The sequence below is a fragment of the Plectropomus leopardus genome, chromosome 12 (genome assembly GCF_026936395.1).
Source record: "Plectropomus leopardus strain MGB_pleo_1.0 chromosome 12, ASM2693639v1, whole genome shotgun sequence".
Taxonomy (NCBI): Eukaryota; Metazoa; Chordata; class Actinopteri; order Perciformes; family Serranidae; genus Plectropomus; species Plectropomus leopardus.
Window position 1 is genome coordinate 34,117,110 of NC_142187.1, and position 22,008 is coordinate 34,139,117.

General features: G+C 40.7%; 2 protein-coding genes across 3 annotated transcripts in view; both read left to right on the top strand.

Moving 5' to 3' along the window:
- retreg1 (reticulophagy regulator 1) overlaps positions 1-16,387 on the top strand; it is a 28,517-nt gene extending 12,130 nt beyond the window's left edge. The window contains exons 4-9 of the mRNA XM_088085916.1: positions 8,341-8,458; positions 8,773-8,857; positions 9,377-9,499; positions 10,032-10,102; positions 11,149-11,272; positions 11,787-16,387. Of these exons, the coding sequence (XP_087942042.1) occupies positions 8,341-8,458; positions 8,773-8,857; positions 9,377-9,499; positions 10,032-10,102; positions 11,149-11,272; positions 11,787-12,310 (1,045 nt within the window). The 3' untranslated portion in view covers positions 12,311-16,387. The remainder of the gene's footprint in view (positions 1-8,340; positions 8,459-8,772; positions 8,858-9,376; positions 9,500-10,031; positions 10,103-11,148; positions 11,273-11,786) is intronic.
- A 1,545-nt stretch (positions 16,388-17,932) lies between these two features.
- On the top strand, positions 17,933-21,728 carry LOC148188141 (GTPase IMAP family member 9-like). 2 transcript variants are annotated; one of them, XM_088085921.1, is made up of 2 exons: positions 17,933-18,048; positions 20,263-21,728. In XM_088085921.1, the coding sequence occupies exons 1-2, from the start codon at positions 18,024-18,026 to the stop codon at positions 21,189-21,191; spliced, it is 954 nt and encodes a 317-aa protein (XP_087942047.1). In that variant the 5' UTR covers positions 17,933-18,023; the 3' UTR covers positions 21,192-21,728. The 2 variants fall into 2 exon arrangements, with proteins under 2 accessions (XP_087942047.1, XP_087942046.1); XM_088085920.1 differs by having other exon boundaries at positions 17,951-18,048; positions 20,251-21,728.
- Positions 21,729-22,008: the final 280 nt, after the last annotated feature.

Here is a 22,008-nt window from a genome sequence, read left to right on the forward strand (position 1 = left end):
TCGACTGTTTGGCTGCCTTTCGTAGCGTCATCAGATCGTCTGAAGCTACCTGAAGCTCTGGAGATGTCTCCTGAAGACCGCGGGGCAGGACTGAGGTATGACGGGGGCTGTGTCAGAGCTGCCGGAGGAGAATTTTGTTATTTCACGGCTCTGTTCTCCAAAACCGCTCAAACTTTCTCACTTACCTCTCGTGGCATCTCGCCACGCAGATTTGTTTTATATGTCTTTGCTTGGAGATATATGCCTTACAAATTTCCATTTACCTCCGTTGTTTTGGGGTTAAAGAACTTTGATGTACAGAAAACTGTATTCAGATCTGTATATTTTTTAATTTTCAGTACTTTTGTGGGGGGGTCATTTTGTTTTTTTTTTCTTTCTTATTTTCAGGTAATTTCTTTGTAACTTCTTTCACAAATTTCTTGCGAATTTTTGGGCCGTGTCTTGTTAAGTTTGGGGGTCATGTCTTGTTTTTTTTTCCTTTTTTTGGGTACTTTCTTGACAATTTTTGGGCCACGTTTTGTCAAGTTTCTCATTGCCCTCTGCTCGTGTTTTTGCCAGACATTAAATCAGTTTGCTCAAGTTTCAAAGGGCTTTCCAAAGCTTCTGACACTATGTAATAAGCTCTCGTGTAGCTGCAGTCTTGCTCTGGTTTGTGTTCGGATTGTGCAATCAGTGTTTGTACGGAAAAGACGTGATGACACGATGAGGGAAACAACACACAACAAAAACAAAACTTTTTTGGCAAAGTTAACCATAATTTCAGTTTGACCACATTACCAACATAAACAGCACAGCGTGGATGTATTTAGAAAAGCGTACACATCATTGCATCATGGCTCCCCATGCGTCCGTAACGCGGGTCGTAGCGTTTGGCTTTGTGTCGGGGTCGACACACGCAGTCTGGCCTTTTGCAAAAGACATCAGCTGTAAACTCGATCGGCAGGGGCTCCTTTAATGTCAGCTGCTGCATGTGATATATATGTACGGCTGCACGCAGAGCATAAACAGGTATTAGTTGCATCAGAGTCCGAGTTTCTGTGGTTTAGACCCACGCAGACAGGTGGGTAAACATATTTACGCCTTCCCTCCCAATCACAAGTGGAGAGCTGGGATGTTTTTGCCGCCATTCCTGGCATTGTTTGTCTGGCCCTATTTTTAAAGCGCCGTCACCGGGCTTGTTAGAGGCTCAGACGTGCTGCTCCCTGTGTTGTTTCAGAGATTACTGGTCGGGTAAAAAAGTGACATCTGTCCGACAGCTGCTCATGTGGTGCCGCCGCTGCCCTCCTTCCCCGCCTGCAGTCCTCTGACGTGACGAGTTCTCAGTTGAAAGTTGGATTTTTTTTTGAGTGATGACGGAAGTCTTCACTGTGAAAATGCTTCTCGACTGATTGATTGACAGGTGGTGGTGTGTAATGATAAGGAGCAGTGAAATGTGATATATTTGCTTGCCAGCATCCACAGCAAGTGTTCGTGGAGCTCAGACAACACGTGACTCGAGGGCTGAAAAATGTCATATGTTCCTCACATGGTTAGGATGACAGGTATTCTTCTCAAATTGTGCAGATGCTTCTGGATTAAACTTGTGAGCTGCAAGTCACTGAAAAATCAGAGGACAGAAGCAGTCAGAGAGACAGATGGGAGTATAAATCCACTCCCAACTCGTCCAATACTGCCGCTTTGACAGTAGGTTTCCATTAACCCTCAAACTGAACAAACTGAAACTGCAAAAATAAAATGCGCCTAATGGAAACGTGTCAATTTAAAAAAAGAAAAAGCATTTATTGCAAAAAAGTTTTTATGCTTGCATGTGGTGGTATTTCAGGTGATTCAAAAAAGCCAAATTTTGCAAACCTGCAATAAAAACAGGTCACAAATAGGTCACACGATGCTATTGATATGCACTTGTTGGTGTTTTCATGTGCAACTTTTTGGCCGAGACACAGCAACATGAGGCAACATGAGGCAACGCAAGGTGACGCGGCAGAGGGCTTTTTGTTACCGCTAGTTCTCTGATGTCAGTTTGGTGTCTCTGGGCCTTTGGGTTTAGGCAACAAAACCACGTAATTAAGTTTAGGAGAAAGAGTTGGGGAATCCAGAGTTTTTTTAAGACCCATCCACCTTTCCTTCTACTCACCCAATATGAACTTTCACTCTCTTTATATTATGGTGGTTGCAGAAGGCAGAAGCCACCACAACTAGCCGTCATTATTTCCAATCCAAGGCCACGTAGGTGTGTTATGGAGCCGTGATAGAAAAGTGAGCCACTTATACGTGGGAGCGGCCATGTATGAGGCATTTCTGCGATTTCACAGAGGAATTGTGGATTCAAAACTTCCAGATGATCCGTTCAACTTTCTCAGAGTTATGTGATGCGATAACAGCTCTTGTAGCTCCTGCTGCAGGAGGGAGCCAGTTCCTACTGACAAGCACATGGCCATAGCATCATGTGACCTAGAAAAGCCAATAAATGTGTTTCCATTTCAGTTTTGCGAAATATGGCTTTTTCGAATCATCTGAAATACCACCTTATGTAATCGTAACAATTTTTAAAAAAAAGATAAAGAGAAGTTTTTTTTCAAAATTTACATGTTTCCATTAGGTGTATTTTATGTTAGCATTTCCGATTTGCACAATTTGAGGGTTAATGGAAACCATGACAGAGACAGTAAATGATTGCAGAAAGCGCTGCTGATGCATATGTTGTGTCATGCCAGAGGCAGATGCCGTTGCATAAATGTCATGCCCATCATGCCTCATTTCCTTCCACGATGCTGACATGCTGTCTAAAATCACACACTAGAGTGGCATGATGCTGCTGCTGTTTGATTCTGTGAAAAAATGCAAAGGTAGCATAAAGAACGGACTTCCTAGCGGGCCTTAGCACGCTATCTGCATAAAAAGGATTACTCAGACAGCAGCCACAGACCCTGAATAGTAACCCATGGTTATGGCCCTGTTTTGGACAATTTCATTGAATGGTGCAATGGTGCATGATCTTGCAGGAGGCTGACAATCATCACCAGACATTACAGTGATCCTTGACTGGACTCTGGCAGTCATTAGTATACAGCAACTTAACAGACGTGAACACGTGTCTTGTCCTGCACCTTATCTCACTGTATAGAGCCACCAAACAAACATGGGGTTCAACTTTCAACTCCAAGAAAATGGAGCAGATGTCTTCATGCTGGCGGGAAAACAAACTGCAACAAACTACGCTTCAACACTTCAGGCGATCTGTGAAGTGGTGAAACTTTAAGGTACGTCATCCAAACAGACTTGTGTCTCTTCCCAGGAGACGTCTGTCTTCCGTGGAAGAGTGAAATACTTATCCCTTTCGTCCGTTACTGCTATTATTGCCTCGCAGTATCACTGTCACATGTTGGACCCATCATGTTTCCCTGGAAATCAGCCTCTTACGGGGGGACATGTGCCTGGAAGTCGAGAGGGGAGCAGCGGGTTGACCTTTCGTCATCAGGGTTATCTGAGACAAGACGTGGTGTTCGGGTCAGGTGGGAGGGGTGGTGGGTGTACACGAGATACTGCAGCTTCTCGTGGTCTCTCATGCTTGTTCCTTGTAACCTGGCAGATACATTATGTTGGGGAGGGAGGTGTGGATGGTTATGGGGGGAGAAAGGGTGGCTGGGTTCAGAGGGAAGAAATGAAAAATGGAAGGACTTTAAATGGTTTAGTCTGTCTTTCTTTGGGTCTTCACAACCTTTACTAACTTCACAAGTGTTTTTGGACTAAAGCTGAGATTTTTGAGTTCAATTTAAGCTTTTCTAACAACAGCAATGTAATTTATTGGCCAGCCCATGACCTTGGTCCAAATATCCAAGTATCTCAGCAACTTGAATTGCTATGAAATTTGATGAGCACATTCATAGTCCTCAGAGTATGAGTTGTAATGACTTTAGTTACGCTTTCTGAAGCAACACCAGCAGTTTAAAATCTTTACTTATCCATTCGAATGCCTCAATATCTATTAGACTGTTTGACACAAAGTGTATGTACAGGTGTCTATGGTTCCAGAAGTTGCAGGCGATGGTGCAAAATTTTGGTTTTGGAGAAATTCTGGTTTCTGTTTGTAGCATAAACTATATAATGGATGAAGCTACAGCAATATCACCCACTGGTTTGTGGACTGCTTTTTTGAAGCCTCAAGTTAGGCATTTCGGTTGTCACAATCTTGGTATTTTGGAGCTAGAAATGATCATATTTTGACAGGGGTTAGAGCTGTGGAGGAGTGAGGGGTGGATCTGACTTATGGGTTGCAGCGGAGCCCTGCAGACAGCCCATCACTCAAGTGGCCCCACCTATAAATTTGCATAACTTTGAGTCTTAATAAAATGTAAATGCGTTAAGTTATATAACATTTTGCCCCCTGTACAGCTGTCATGAATGTTGAAATTAGCTATAGAGAACAAAAGTAAGTTTTTTGTACCACGCTGTAAACATGTTAATTTCTGCTGTAAAGTCGTCGTATATCGCCTTTTTTTCAGCAGACTTTCACATCTTATTATTATGCACCAGGAGTTCTTCTGCGTCTCCTGTTGACGTTACGAGACACCGCAACCAATGCCTAGATATCAACAAAAGCACAGTATCAGGTTTGGAAAAAAAAACCCATCATGGTTTGGCTCAACATTCATATGTGAAGCAAACACCGGGCTCCCGGGTAAAAGTCCGCAGTTTGTTGGATCCATCCACCGCCTCTCCCACCCACCCTATAGGGACTTTCCAGCTCCTTAAACTATGTTTTTATGGGGAAAGTTTTCAAATGACACAGTCTGGTAGCTTTTGTCAATGTTGTCTAACACCAAAATCACTGACAAAGCAGTGGTATTTGACATTTTCGGATTGAGAACAGACTGACATTTTAAGATGGGGATCGATGGGGATTCACACTGTTTTGGAGCCTGCCTCAAGTTAGAGAAACTGCGGTTTTGGGCACTTTGTTATTGACTTCATTTTTCAACCTCAAAGGTTGCTGCTTGGTTTGTGGTCCGAGTATTATTGACCAGTCACGTAGGAATGGTAGGTGAACAGTCTGTGTGGAGAGGCATTTTTGTGGCATGGACTAAGTGTGCAGGTGTTTCTTTTTACTTTTTTCTTAATGTACACTGTTGATGGAGAGCTTTGGACCTTAGTAATGTGGGGATGATGACTTTTGCTCATCCCAGATGATGTTTTCCACTGACTTTGGTGATTTTCTAATTCACCACGAAACTGACATCTGTGTTTTATATTACGACAAAATCTATGACAGCAGAAATACTGTCATTTTACAGTACATATGTGGCCCAACCCCGCTGGTGCCCCTTATCTGAAATAGTGGTTAACTATAGGAACATACCTTTTCTAACAGAAATCAGAAGCCCTGGAGAGGCCACAATCACACATTTCCCAATTAGCACAGGCACCTCACAGCTGTGTTAACTACTGTGAACCTGTTGTGGTAACCAGATCTCCATGGCGATTTCACACCAGCTGTTTCAATGACAGCTGCTTTCACAGGACGTGTAGTGTCCATCCTCTGTTGGATTTAAATTTAGTAACATTGCCATTTCATCTGATGAAAGACATTGAGGCAGTTACCGTGTCCCTGTTACACTGTCAGTTTGATTAATTTGGTTTCAACCACAGTGAGAACTTCACTTAAGCCTTTGGTACGCTCCCAAAATATTAAGTGGCATGTTTCTGTTGAATGCTAACAAATAGGACTGAGTGTTGTTTGAAAACTCAGATACCAGTACCCTTTGTTTAAAAACTTTTTTGATACCCATCACGTGCTAACGAGGCATCTCGTCACGCTGAAGGGCCAACTCCGTCAAATACACCGCTATACAACTTGCTTTAAATCAATCGTAGTGATTGGCTGCAAGCACAACAATACAAATAGTGATTTCGGGTTCAGTAAAAATCAAGAAGCGGAATAGTTTAATTTGAGAATCTTGAATAATACTAGGTTATGGGTTACTTTAGTGAATACCTTAAAGCAGTAATAGTGAACTTGTGGCCCACGGCACAAATCTGGCCCCCAATAGGGTGCCGCATGGCCCTCTCAACCATTTCTTAAGTCACAATAAAGTGATCCCAGTGATTCAGACTGGGAATTGTTTTTGTACTTTTTGTATGCATAAGGTTCCAGAGTGCATAAAAAGCATCAAAACAGAGCTTGTTTATCAAAAAAAGTGCCAGCGGAAGATCCCCCACAGCCCCCGACAGAGGTCCTAGCTAAGCCCCTAATGCCCTAAATCCTAGAAACTTCCTTAAAACTTAGAATTGTCTTAAATCCCAGTAATGTCCTAAATCATAAATACGTCCTAAAATCTAAGAAATGTCCTAAATTCAGAGAAACATTATAAAACCTTGAAATGTCCTAAAATCAGAGAAAGGTCCTAAAATTCTCTAGACGTACTAAAATCCTAGAAATGTCCTAAATCCAAGATACGTGCTACAATAACAGAAAAGTTCTAAAATTTGAGAAATGTTCTAAAATCCTAGACATGTGCTATGATAAGGGAAACATCCTAAAATCCTAGAAACATCCCAAACTCCCAGAAATGTCCTAAATCCTTAAACATGTACGGGCTGCTGTGACTGGCCCCTGGACTCCTGTCATTTTGCAAAAGTGGCCCCTAAGCAAAGCAAGCTGAGTATCCCACCTTGAAGGGCATCAATTATCGATACACAGTCCTGTTACCAAACTAATATTTATCCAGTACAGTAGCACAAACATTTACCTTTTATCACCTGCGATGTGTCAACCTGATAAAGGAAATTCCCAGATGACAAAACTTCTGCTCCCTCATCTATTTATCGTACATGACCTAAACGCGAGCCACATGTGTGCCTTTTATAGCTGCTGTGTGTGACGTGAGCACGAGGGCTGAGAGTTAAGCCTAAACGGGAGGTGCTTTTTGGGAACCCTCGACGTGGAGGGGAAAGTTTCATACCTCACCAGGTGGCCCAGAATTCCCAGTAGTACCACAGCATGGAAAGCACTCTCACATTCCTATTCCCATCTGCCACCCGTCCATTTAGTCAGCTCGCCAGTTTTATTGTAGGCTTCCTAATTTAGACTATGACATTTGCATCGGACTGGCTTGTTACTTGGACTAAATTTTATCAATGACCCTCAACCAGTAGAATTCGAAGCCTCCAAATAAACCTCTTCAATCCCTTTCTTAGTCAAGTCAAATGTTAATACTATTTTTAATGTGGAGTCACTGCGTTGTTTATTACATATTGAGCATCTCCACATAACAACATACCGAGTCACTTTATTTGTAAAGCAAATTTAGAGACCACACAAGTTGTTGCGATTATAGAATATGGACAGAGTAGTTGCCATCAGTTTAAGGTCAGATGATCTCAGAGTACTCCGGGAGATTACGAAGAGAAACAAAAGCGTGAATACAATTTTTCCCAGGTCATGGACCGAATGTGATGGAGTGATAGTCTGTATTAGTAATAGTCACTGAAACACTGATCAACAAGTATACAGCCTGGAGCCTATCCCAGCTGTCTTTGGGCGAGAGGCGGGGTACACCCTGGACAGGTCGCCAGACTATCGCAGGGCTGACACATGTAGACAGACAACCAGTCACACTCACATGCACACCGACGGCAATTTAGAGTCACCAATTAACCTGATATGCATGCCTTTGACTGTGGGAGGAAGCCGGAGACCCCTGCTGCAATCTTGCATCTGCATGAAGAATGGATGTTTTCTACAAAGACGTGGCTGCTTTTTAAGCCAGGATTGTGCCCCAGATTGCAAAATACTTCTGTTGGTTTATAAAGCAGTGAAAGTTAAGGCCCATGTAATACATTTCTGACTTTCTGCTACACTATGAGTCGTCAAAACCTCTCCAAGATACATAAATAGGCTTGCCTTGCCACCAAACTAGCTATTTGAAGCCCAAAAAATGATCTTTTACAAACCATAACCAAGTGGGTTTTGTGCCTAAAGGTAGCCACACATTAACCAATGATGATCCGCTCAGCTTTTGAAGAGTTATGTGATGCAATAACAGCTCTTGTAGCTCCTGCTGCATTGTGAGGGAGCCAGTTCCTACTGACAAACACATAGACATGGCATCATGTGACCTACACCCAAGCCAAGTATGGCTTTTTTGAATCGCCTGAAATACCACCTCATGCAAGCATAAACCGTTTTCTTTTTTTTTTTCCACAGATTCACAGATTTCCATTACGCATATGTTATACTCGCAATTTCAATTTCTGCACTTTGAGGTCTTCACAGAAACCCGTCTACTGTCAGCGTGAGTAATCTTAAAGATTACTAACATTGCTTCTATCTGTCTTTTCTAGCTGGGAGATCATCGACTCCGGGCAGGACAGCCGGTCTGGGACTGGACCTCAGCTCAGCGACTCCCTCAAACTCTTCCTCCAGGAGATGTCAGCTTTCAAACAGCAGAATCCTGGCAAGGTGAGGCAGAGTCGGCCGATGACCCGGACTAACTTGAAATGTCTTTACTTAGTTACCTCAGCAGAACAACACAGTTATGTTTTTCTTCTACGACCTTCTGCATCAGCTTATCGGATTATGAAGTAACTGGTTATACTTTAGTATCACATTTGTTTAAAACAATTCTTATGTCGTTTTTTAGGGAAAATCCTGTATAGTATATCTTGAACTTTTCCTAAGATAATAACTAATACAAATACTATGCTGTAACTGAGTAAAAGCAGACAAAAACTACATCAGTATAATCTCCTTGATTTTGTCTCTATCTCTTTTAGTTTTGCCTGCTGGTTTGCAGTTTCTGCACCTTCTTCGCTGTCTTAGGACGCTACATTCCAGGGATTGTTATCTCATATATTCTAGGTACGTGAACTAAATTTTGGCACATAAAAGGACCGTTTCTGTCATGCTAGATTTGTATGTTTAGACCAACAAATCCAGCACAGTTGGTGGGTCACTGCATGTTTTTTAACCTGGTTAAACCTGGTTACTGCAGCTTGCTTCTCCAAACTAGGGGCATGCTGATGGATATCCACTGTAATTAATACACTGACTATTGATACTTCACAGAGCCCCACTTCAAAAATCTCTTGAAATGAAAAGGTATAGTTGTGTGTCATCAGCATAACAACGAAGTGAGATATCAAAGTAATAAATTATGTAGCCAGCTCCAGGTGCATCCAGCTGTTTAATCTATCAGTAATCAAAAGCATGTGATATGTGATCAATAGCATCAAATATTAAATACCAACATAGCGAGCAAACTTATTTCTGTAAAAAAAAAAAAAAAAAGAAGTGCTTTCATGGCAGGTATGATAATGGATTTTTCTAGAAACAAATATTAGTTTTGCCTGAATTTTTTCTCTCTTGACCTCTCTGCAGTGCTGGGTGTTTTCTTGTGGCCTCTGATTTCGTCTCACGAGGTTGGTTTGTGGCTGGAGCCAGTTCTGCAGAAGCTGGACTTTGGCATCGGGGAGTTTATTCAGAAAATTAAGGAGAACCACGGTAACAATTTAACATTTTAATATGTTTACGTATTTGATGTCTGCAGTGTTAGTACTTAGTTTTGTAGACATCACATGTTGGGGATGTGATATATCCCAAACAAACCAAAATTTTACTTAACCCTTAGGGACTGTTTGGTGCATTCTGTGCACTTTGCAGTCTCCATTTTTTGATAATGTTGGCTGTGTTCATGCATATGGCATGAATTTTGGATTGTGTATTTTTGTTTAATCTTGAAATTTCCAGCTCAGCTCCTGCAATAAGTCTAAATACACTGTGGAAACTTAATTGCTTCATTCTTACTGTTAAGTGCAAAAAATATTTTAGACCCTGGTAGCATGTTTGCCCCATTTATGAATTTAAACAAATTTCTTGCAACAGGTGATTGTAGAGAAAACAATTTCATCCTTGAAAATAAAAATAAGTGCTTGAAAAAATGACTGAAAGTCCTGAAATGTACAAATCCTGTTGTATTCAGTGCTGAAGTAAGAGCCAAATCAGCAGCACCACCTTCATGTTTTCTTCCTTTCAGAGAAAAGGATCTTGCAGGCTCAGACTGAGAAGGAAGGCATCGAGTCGGACCTGTCCTCCATGTTTCCCAAGGTTGGCTGATCACCTCAGTCTAATGATTCCTCTGTTGACTGACAAGATCCAGTTAAAGCTAATTGAAATTCAGTTCACATGATCCACATCAGCATCGAGGTCTGTGCCAAAGTGAACGCCAAAAGTTTTTGCTCTTCAAGCCGTAACATCTGGCTACAGATTACATTCACTGAGCGTGCTTCTCTTAAAAGGCTCTGATATCAGGATTTCTTGAACTTATATTCAAAGGTCTGAATTTAATTTCTATTCAAGGCCAAAGGTCTGGAACGATTGATGTCAAGGTGATACGTTTTCGCCCAGGCCACTCGCAGAGAGGCTTCAGCAGCTCTCTCTCTTGCTGTGTCGTAGATTTCACAAACAACTTAATTTGCTGATTCATGGGAAGATTGTAACTGTTGAAGTTTTGTTGTCCTCACTTCTGTATTTGGAGGATATTGCTGTTTGAAATGCCCGTGCTTTTTGTCATAGTGGCGTTTAACATTTCCACTCTTCACAACTGTAACTGTCTCTGTGCAAATCAAACTGCTGGATTTGGGCAAAATAAACGCATATTTCTCTGTCAACTCGTCTTTGAAAACTTGTGCATTGACAATATAACGTACACTCACAGACAGGACAGAACGTGAACGTCCATTAGACGTTCACTAACTTCATAATTTTGAACGGACGCTCGTTAGCCTTGAACTCTGACGTAACTTAAACATCATATGCTTCCCGGCTGTCAACGTTGCCATGGCAACAATGTAAAACAGGATATGATTACGTTTAAGGCTTAATCTCAGGAGGGGTGCACTTATTTACATGGTACTTTTGCATTCCTAATACGAGGTGTGGGCTGGGTCCGGACTGACTTGTGTCCAGATTTGAGAAGCACTTGTTTATATGACACCTGTATAAACAGAGTGGACATATTGCAGACATGCTAGCAGGACTGTAGGTTGAGAATAGACATGTGGACAGGAAGTTTTCTGCACTTCTGCCACCAGATTAGCTCCGTCTGTTTTGCACTCTTAAATCTGACGTCTCTGTGTGTTTCCTTCCTGCAGCTCGACTCCACGGTGTGTAAGGAAATGTGTGTGTCAGACACAGAGGTGTCTGATGTGACGTGGACGGACAACGGTACTTTCAACCTGTCAGAGGGACACACGCCACAGACTGAGAACTCAGAGGGTACGTCAGCTCCACCTGCAGGCGGCACACGGCTTTAAAATCAACATTTCTAGAACAGAAACATTAAGGCACATCTGGCTGAACAGCTGCTTCAGAGGTCTTACAGTGTGATGAGTGTGGCAGCGTGCTTTAACAGTTATTTGGGTTTATCTTAAATGGGATCCCTGATTGGGTTTTTTTTTTGTTTTTTTTAACCTGGTCCCAATTTTTTCATGAACGCTTTGAAATTTATAATTTCTCCAGCGACACACTCCAGCCTCTGTGACTTTTTTTATTATACATGTAATTTAAAGCACGATAAAAAAATTTACACATGAAATTTTCTGTGTTCATTGCTCATGCTATCAGTAATGTGAAATCTATTAGATATTAAATAAAATATTAAATGTAAAAGTTAGAAATTCCAGTTTAAGGACAAAATAGCTAATATTAAATGTCGTCTTGCATGCCGTGAATATTTTTTGCCCACTTCCTGTTAATTTCTCGGCCACTTTTTTTTTTTTTTACGCCACAGATCTCGACAGAGAAGAAGCGTTCACCGGAGGCCTTCCAGAATTCCCCTCACTCGACAACGGCGCAACGACCAACGGTGACGACGACGACGACCTCAGCCTCGGCCTTCCCACGTCGCCACCTCAGCCGCAGCAGCCAATCAAATCCACGCATGCGGCCTCTTCTCACAAAGATCAACCCATCGACAAAGCCCTCGAATTAGTCAACCAGATGGCGGGCGACGTCATCGCCGCCGCTGTCACAGCTGCCATCCAGGAGAGAATAGAATCAGCGGTCGGCTTCTCAGCGCTGAGCGAAGGCTCGGAGCGGTCAAGACTCCCAGAATCCACCAGGCTGCTGGAGCTGGCCGAGGAGTCGGACAGCGAGGTGGAGGACTTTGAGCTGCTGGACCAGTCGGAGCTGGAGCAACTGGAAGGGGAGCTGGGTCTCGGAGAGGAGACGGCCCGGGCCAAAGAAGAGGATCCGGCTCAGAGTGACAAGCCGGCTTCATCTGGTTTCTTTTCCAAACTCCTGAGACGCCACTGATGGATGAGAAGTTCGGTCAGCAGGGGACAAGGACGGGTTACAGAGGACATGTGGAGGGCAGAGGGGATGCTCTGGTCGGAAGACTGTTGGGGGGTAGCGAGAAAACATTTTCCATTTATCTGTTTTTCCTGTAGAGCTAACATCAACGTTTTTAAACCGGTCAGTTCGTCAAATATGGAGGTGAAAGTCACTTTGACTCTTTGAAACTCGAGCAAATCGGCTTGATTTCTTCTCCTAAAAACATGGGAGGAAAAATTTGAACAACTTTACAAGAAATGACTAAAAAAATTAGCAAGAAAAGGAAAGAAAAATACAAGAACAAACAAGTAAATTACCTGAAAAAAGTGAAATGTTTTTTTAAATTATTATATATTTCGAAACATCTTTAAATGTATAATTCTAATAGTCATGAATATAGTTTCTGGACATTAAATTTTTCATTTATTTCATCTATAAGGACAACACATTAATCAACATTTCCATCAATGTTGAAACCTGTGAAATGATAAGATTCACATCCACCATAAAGACAACAACAGCTATGAGAAACAAGAACCTACAACAAACAGGAACTCCCAAGACAGAACAAAACCCACCAAGAAACAGCAGAACACCATACAAAACAATCGCACAGCAACAGCATATCGCATTTTAGCACAAATAGCCATGCACGCAACATGCAACAACAATACAACAGATTTTCCTCCTTTTATTGATAATTTTCTAATATTCTTTTCTCTCTTTTTTCACCCTCTCCTGCTCTTAAATTAAATTTCAGGTTATTTTCTTGTCACTTTTATACCAATTTCTTGCAATTTGCTCATTGACTTTTTTTTCTTACATTTCTGACGGGAATAAAACATATTTTCTCGTATTTCAAAGGTAAAACACTAGTGAAAGGCATCTGAATGCACCACAAGAAAGTCTGGAGTCGATCCAGGTTTCAAAGGGTTAATTAATGCGTAATGCGTCATGCCGAGATCAGATGACACAAGATCAGCCAGATAAAGGCCCAACCTGACACAGGTGTGGTGAAAATGAACGCTGGGTGTGGCACTACACTTCTATGAATTTGACTGTTTATTAACATTTATTTTTACCCATAACACCCTGCAGCCAGCTCTTATAAAATACATAAATATCGTGCAGTCTGATCCCGGCATGACGGGGTGATAGTTTGCATGAAGCGAGTGCAAAGACTTCCTGTTATAGATGATATCTCTAATATTACAACTGACTGCCTCTGGTTTTCAAACTCTCCGGCTGCTGCGCTACAGTGTAGAAAGCTGACAACACGCCAAACACTGACTTTATCCATTCAACTACATTACCCAGAATTCCACAGACATAAATAAATGACAATCACCAGGCAATCAAAACACCATTAATGCTGAAAATACTAGTACTGGTTGGATAGTTGACTATAAGGATAAAAAACTAGAAAACCCTTTTTTAAAATTATTTCTTTTTCTAAAAATTTTATATGGTTTTGTTTTCATGAGATGTAGTCGAAGGACTTTTATTTTATAACAACATGCAGCGGGTCTCATAATATTATGCATAAAATTTATTTAAACATCAAAACATTTTACTTCCATTTCACGTGCCTCATTGTGGTCGTTGGTGGGCATGAGGAGAAAAAAATATTTGCATTTGGATCATCTTCTAATTAGTTAAAATTTGATTTACACGTCCAAAACACCCAACCGACATCCTAAGATCTAGTGGTGGCGAAATGTGACGACTGGAGACGAAGACTGTTGAGTTGCCTCATGTTACCTGTCAAAAAGTTGCACATGAACGCACCATAAAGACAACTGCCAGCTGCCAATGGCCAACTAGCACGTACGTTTGCATCTGCGTTAGAGGAAATGACCCTTCATACCAATAAATGGAGAACTGGAAGACTGACAGGATGGATTCAAGGAGCTTGTTAACCAGTTAGCACATTAACAACACAACCTGACTTTATAATAACAAAGCATATTCCATCTCTTTTGGATCATTGCAGAAAATAAGCTCTGTGGTAAACAGACTTTTATATTTGCACATTTTGTTCAGCAACAATATCTTCACAAATGAACACCACTTTTAGGATTTTTGAAGTCTAAATGTTATTGCCAAAACTAAAAAGCTAACTTTAGGCTTTAAACTAGCTAAAAACAAAATACAGTCTCATGATCTAACATTGCCACCACAGTGAGGCTGTAAAGGTGCATCATGACGTTCTGTGGTCTCACTTAGCCACTTTTTAATAACTGCCTTTTTTAAGACACATATAAGTATCAAAGTTCACAGTGGTGTATTAACTGAAGTATTTTATGTAATAGAACAAAATGTAAAAGTCTATTCATCTTGTGTTAACCACAAACATTATTTCAGACAAAAATAAAGTTGACTACTGTCAATTTAAGCAAATGTTGACCAAAAGAGGGGCAGAGTTCAAATAAAACTCAAAGCAGTGAGCATTTAGCTTATCAAGTTGTTACAGCAAGCGAATTTATAAATCATAGAATAGCGAAGGAATGGTCTTACTCTGCCTCTGATTGGCCTACTGTAGGCGGGTTTCCATTAACTCTAAAATTGTGCAAATTGAAATGCAAAATATGCCTTAAATGTTGCTAAAAAGTGTTTACGCTTGCATGAGGTGGTATTTCAGGCACTTCAAAAAAGCCATACTTCACAATTTAAACCCTTTTTTAGTCTTTTCTAGGTCACATGATGCTGTGTCTCTGCTTGTCAGTAGGAACTGGCTCCCTCATGATGCAGCAGGAGCTATAAGAGCTGTTATTGCATCACGTAACTCTGAGAAAGTTGAGTGATCATTCGGAAGTTTTGAATCCACAATTCCTCTGTGAAATCGTGGACTCTCAGCTTCCAGAAATCCCAAATACGTGGCCGCTCCCATGTATAAGGGACTCACCTTATAACGCCTACGTGGCCTTGGATTGGAAATAATGACGGCTAGTGCGGCGGCTGCAATAGAAACAAAGCTGCTAATGTTTTGAACATCCGTCACCATGGTTACTGGGATTTTATCGCCAGAGAAGTCGCACAACATCACTCAGTGGAAACGCAGCCATCTTGCAATGGTGTTAAGCAACAGCTACATTTCCAAAAATATCTCTTAAGTTTTGCGCAAATCTGTAAACTTAAAATAACCTTAACTAGTCTCACTCCTCTTACCTAAATTTAACCAATCCAACCAACAAAGGCAATAAGTTTAAGCCACTTATAGGGAGAGTTGGACGGGTCATTCCTTTACTATCCTAAGATTTGCAGATATGATTACAACAAGCGTATTTGCATACAACTGTAAAAACTTTGACGAAATAATTAATGTGAAAGCAGATCTACAGTTGTGCATTCATGTCTGGGCTACGGAGGAGACACCATGTGATCACTCCCAGTACTGCAACTGGTCAGACTGGTCATGCAGGAGCGAATTAACGTCACGTCATAGGATGATCCAAAATGAGACTTAAAATAAAGCCAGATTTATTTTTAGTGCACTGAAAGTAAAATGTTGTGAGATGCACTTTAATAATTCTTTATCGATGCACCTACTTAGGGCAGTCTGCTGTGTCAAACATCAGTCGTGGATTCACCGAATGAAGAACGACCGAGCTGTTTCTTTAACATGCCTTGTACATTAAAAGATATTGTTTTTATAATAAAGACACACAGCAATGTATAATGTATCCTCTTGAATTAATCATGTAATGCCTTGTCTTAGCGTAACTCTAGAGATGACAATAGGTATATTTGTTTATCAGTGCCTACGAGGACTTTGTAGCGGCTGCTGTTAATTTCTAGCTCACAGGTGTTAAAAGACGAGGAAATGTTCAGGCGGGTTCAGGCTTCACTAAATAAAATCCATTTAAAATATTTAGTATATTGACAAAAACGTGATTAATGTTTTTCATTTACCTTCTGGTTGTATCATGGTGGTAAAAGTGAGAAATCCTTTGAAATTAGTTCAAAAACATGTTGGTGGGTCAGAACCAAAATGTATCGACAAAATGTACTTTTATGTAATTAAAATCAAGAATGTCAATAAACTAGTGTAACAAAGTCTATAGTTTGCCTCATTTGAACCCTGAGTGTGTTTGAGAACTCGTTTTAGGTCTGTTGTGGGGACAACTGCTTACACAGTCACATGTGGGGACTTGCTGACCTTAAGGGGACAAAACTCAATCAATCAATCAATCAATCAATTTTAGTGTTAAAACTTGATTTAAGGGTTCAGGGTAGAGGGGGGTTATTTTAGGTCTTAGGGAATACATTTAAGTCAGTACAATGTCCCTTTAAGTGATGGAAACAAGTATGTGTGAATTAATGTGTGTGTGTTTGTGTGTGTGTGTGTGTGTGTGTGTTGGCAACAAAAAGTCAGTCATTTTCTGTAACTGCTTGTCCTCGTAAGGGTCGCGGGGGGGCTGGAGCCAATCCCAGCTGTCATTGGGCGGAAGGCGGGGTACACCCTGGACAGTTCGCCAGACTATCGCAGGGCCGACACATAGACGAACAACCAGACACACTCACAGTCACACCTAAGGGCAATTTTAGAGTCATCAATTAACCTGAGCTGCATGTCTTTGGACTGTGGGAGGAAGCCGGAGACCCCGGAGAGAACCCACGCGGACACGGGGAGAACATGCAAACTCCACACAGAAGGGCCCCCGCCCGGACCAAACCCCGTACCAACCGGGATTTGAACCAGGGACCCTCTTGCTGTGAGGCAACAGTGCTAACCACAAAGCCACCGTGCTGCCCCACAACAAAAAGTCATTTTCTTAAAATTGACATATAATGACAATGGTAAGATGTTACGATGTTGGAAAAATTGCACACAAACACTCAAATTTCATCTTATGATCCCTGTACCTTACTTGTGTACATCCATTTTCTTCTAATTTACATTTTAGATGAAAATACTGAATTTTTCACTCATGACTGATCTGAAAGTTTTAGTTATTGTTAGTTTTCAAAGTAAGGTTTGAGATACAGAACGTACAGACTAACAAATAACATATAATTCATAGTATAAAAAAAACAATAGAACAACATTATATAAAGTGGCAAAGTAGTCAACAGCATCAATTTTTTTGTAAATGCTGATGGGAGGGGTGAACAGTTTGCTGTGCATATATCCTTTTAGCCCACTAATGTGAATTCAGGGCATTGCAGTCAATTCAAACGGTAGCCATCACTCTATGTGCACTTTGTTTTTTTGTCAATTTAGAGGAACTAGGGGCATTTCTTGTAAATGGTGATGGAAGGGGAAGTTCGCTGTGTAGAGCTGATAGGCTAACCGCTGTGTTGATTACAAAGATAAAACCAGACATGGGTGTGATTTCATTTTCTGTTTGTGTTAAAACATGAGAGTTCAACCTTTGTGAGAAGAGAAATCACAAAATTCACCAATAAAGAAGGTCACTTCAAACACAATTCTATCAAATGCTGAAAGCCAAAAAACCTGTCAAGGTTGTTTTTGGAAACTCTGTCAAAGTGAAGGTATAACTGTAGGATCAGTGCAAAACTTTAGACTTTGCTTTAAGGGTAAAATGAGGAGAAATCCCCAGGTGACTGTGGGCGGCAATGTTTTGTCGATGTGGTTTGTTGCAGGAGGTCTTTATATAAGGAGGCGTTGTTTCAGATGTAGTTGATTTCTTCAACTTAGCAGCAGATAGACTCTTCTCTTCATAGCCCAACTATGGCCAGCAAATATGCCACCAATGGTAAGTTCATTAACTCTATGCATGGTATTGCTTATAACTTGAATATTATGTCATAGTCCAAAGTAATGGACTTATCTCAGCACTTAAGAGGGAAGTGCTTTAATGTAAAAACAGAAGCTTTCTTAAATCTCCAGCATATGTGTATTGCATGACATGGATGGGCGTTTGTCTGTTATTCAGCCTACCTTCATTGGGCACAAGTCCGTGCTTCAACTGTCAACGAACATTTTCTGCACAAACCAGGGATTCATCAAGAACTTCTTGCTTGATTTTATTTTTTTGTAGTCTGTGAACAAATTAAGAACTGACTCAGAACATACGTACACACAAATAATGAAGACCTGGCGGTCATAGAAAATGTAAACACACCTTAATACATAGCATTTTTTAAAAGTGCATTAATTTAAAAAGGCTTGAACAGACAACAATATTTAAACCTATTAACTTCACTAATTTACCAATGCATGCACTTATTTCTTCTTTGGCCTTTCATCCTTATCAACTGTTGTCATAATTAAAATATTCTAAAATTGAGTTTTCTAGTCCTTGCTTGCAGTGGAGTATATGGGAATGTCTTTATTAATATGTAACAGTTTTAGTTTCCATCATTTTTATTGAATCTGTCTGTTGGCTAATAATAGCTACTTTCAACAATTCTTAGTGACATGTAGTATTGTAGTATTTTTAGGGCCCGAGCACCGAACGGTGCGAGGACCCTTTTAAAACTGATGGAATTATTATTATTATTATTATTATTATTATTATTATTATTATTATTATTATTATTATTCTCTCAAATGAATTGCCTTTTTGAGGGCTTTAACATATTCGAGCGTAGGTGGGAGGAAATGTATCAGTTGCGCCCCCTACTGATTTTCAACAAAGCAGCCCCTGCAGCCAATCATTTCCATGTCTCACCATAAATCAGGAAGTAGTTGATAAATCTGAGGGAAATGGTCCGGTCTTCGCCAAACTTCACGTTTGATGACTGTCTTGCTCTGAACACATCTACATGACAACCATTACCATTACCCTACTGGCAACATGAAATGTCATGGAAATTACATGCTTTCTTCTTTGATGGCATGCTCCTACAGATTGTATACGATTGACTTCAAATCTGGTGACAAAACCATTAAGACCTTAATGATGCCTCCCTCTGAAGCATAGGTTTTCCATGAACGCTGTTGCCATGGAGACCCAGTGGTGGCTGTCAAAAAAGAAGTTGTTGTAACTTTACTTTACATCGACCAATTGGCCCCAGATTTCACAGTTGTGGTCAGGCTGCAGCCCTGAACACATCAACATGTCCTTTAATAAAATACTCACTGAGCCACCTACTGTCAACAGGAAGGACGCCTCGTACCACAACTATCCTTTGATTTTCATGAAGTTTACATGTTTTGTTCGACAAATGATGTAGACCAAGATGCCACAGATTTTGTGTGTCCAAAGGAAGTAATTCACCATGTGAAATATCTCCTTCAAGGGTCCAAAGTCTCTACATACTTTTTCCAAGTTTAACTAAAATAGATGATTGCATCACTCAGAGTTCCTACAGTAGCCTTGATTTGCGTGGGGGCGAGGGCCCGTTCATCGCTGCTTGCAGCTTTAATTTTATTTATATTTACTTCTAAGCAGGTATTAAGATAGCATATCTAACCTTGCAAGAAAATTCTGCAGTCCATCCCTTCATACACCAACATGTTTAAAAGTGCTTGAAGAGAGTAACAAACGGCCTATACACTGTTTCTAACTATCATTACACTGACAGATATTTAAATTCACTGACAGTCTCAGACTGGTGTGTCAGGACCTTAATATATGCCTAGAAACAACTTCACCGCTTTCTCCCCGTTTGTCTCGGCAAACATATTTCCTTAGCCCTTTATAAAGAAATAAGTATGTGGCAAAATACCAATCGCAAACAGCAAGCTTGCACCTGTGAATGACCAGTCAGCCTTTGGTGGTTGGTTAGGTTAGCCATGAGGAGAGAGATTGATTAGGGTTACAGTTAGGAGTCCCGAACCTCTGACCTGTCCACCCACCCTGTAAAAAATGAACACGTTGACGACTGACTGTCGGTAAGGTAAATACTCGACACAAACTATATTTTTTCGGACCCCTTTGTGCACATTCTGCTACATGCTTATGTCAAAGTTGCACATTGTTATGAATATTTTTTTCTTTTTTTAAATCCAGACAACCTGTCAGAATTGACCAGATACATTAACGAGGAGCTCCGGATTGTGATGTTCGGGAAGACCGGAGCTGGGAAGAGCGCCACAGGAAACACCATTCTGGGAAACCAGTACTTTAAGTCAATGTTGTCCCCTAAATCTGTGACTGAACATTGTGCTAAGGCCTTTTGTGAAGTGGATGGACAAAACCTTGCTGTTATCGACACTCCGGGTCTGTTTGACACCAGGATTGATATAAAGAAAATCATGAAAGATATTGCCCAGAGCATTTCTTATGCGTCGCCTGGACCCCACGTTTTCCTGGTCGTCATCAAGCTGGACAGATTCACAGAAGAAGAAAAGAAAGCAGTGCTGAAAATTCAGAAGATCTTCGGTGAGGAAGCAGATAAATACAGCATGGTGCTCTTCACCCACGGTGACCTGCTCAGAGGGAAACCCATCGAGGAGTTCTTGGAGGAGAGCGAAGAACTGAAGGAACTTGTGGCCAAATGTAACGGTCAGTACCACGTCTTCAATAACGAAGCGCAGGATCGATCTCAGGTCAACGAGCTGCTCGACAAGATCAGAAAAATAGCAGAGAAGAACGGAGGAGGCCACTACACCACTGAAATGTTCCAGGAGGCAGAGAAGGCGATAGAAGAGGAGAAACGACGAATCCTAAAAAAGAGAGAGGAGCAGCTGCTCAAAGAGAGTGAGGAACTGTGGAAGAAACTAGAGGAAGAGTTTGAGCAAAAAATGAAGGAGGAGAAGGCTGACAGGGAGAAGGAGAATCAACTCAGGGAAGCTCGTGTCAGAGAACTGGAAAATCAATTAAAATCACTTGAATTCAAGCAGGAATTACAGGCTAGACGGGAAGCTGAGAGCAGCACTTCAGTAATTAAAAAGGTGTCTTTATTGGCAGTGGCGGGAGGAATTGTTCTTTTTCTTTTTTGTCTTTTGTGATATTGCTTTTATACAACAGCAGCGTTTTTTCTATGTTAATAGTAACAAGCGACAACAGATTATGATTTGTTCATTATATTTTTTTTTGGCTCCGTTAACACAAATAGTTACACAACCGATGGACGACGCAGCTGTTGCCTAGCAACACATAAACATTTTCCTGCACTAACTGTTGTATAAGAGTATTTAGACCAGTGAGCCTGCTATTGTGCTTCTGCCATTGTACGTAATGAAGATTTGGAGAATATGTCAGTGAAATGTCACACTCAAAGATATGTTTTAGTTGAGGTATAGGGTCAGAGGACCACAGGGAAGTGTGTTGGCTCCTCAGCTTGTCCTGTAATTTGCTTTTTATATGGTAATCATTTACCCATTTTGACATTAAAACACATTTTAAGTCATTATCCCTGAGATTTTGGCCGTTTGGTTGAAGTTCTATCTGAACATGTAGTAACAGCTAATTTTGTCTGCGCTTATATTATCAAAACTTTTTGAAATTTATCTGTTGTAAAAAAATAAATAAATAAATAAAAATGAGGTCTTGTTTTGTAGACAGTTATTTGATCAGTGACCACTATCAGCATTAAACACAATGACAAACTAAAATTGCTCTCTGTAACTGATTCAAAATTAAAGCAATAATTTTAAAAATGCTCTTAAGTGAAGCATCAGTCATATAGAAGGCTGCTGCTACACTGATGTTTAAAATGTTCAAAATGCTGTGTGTGTGTATATATATACATATATATAAAGAGAGAGTTTGTATTTTTCTCATCATATTTCATTATTTCTTCCTGCTGCTGTCAGACTTTTTTTT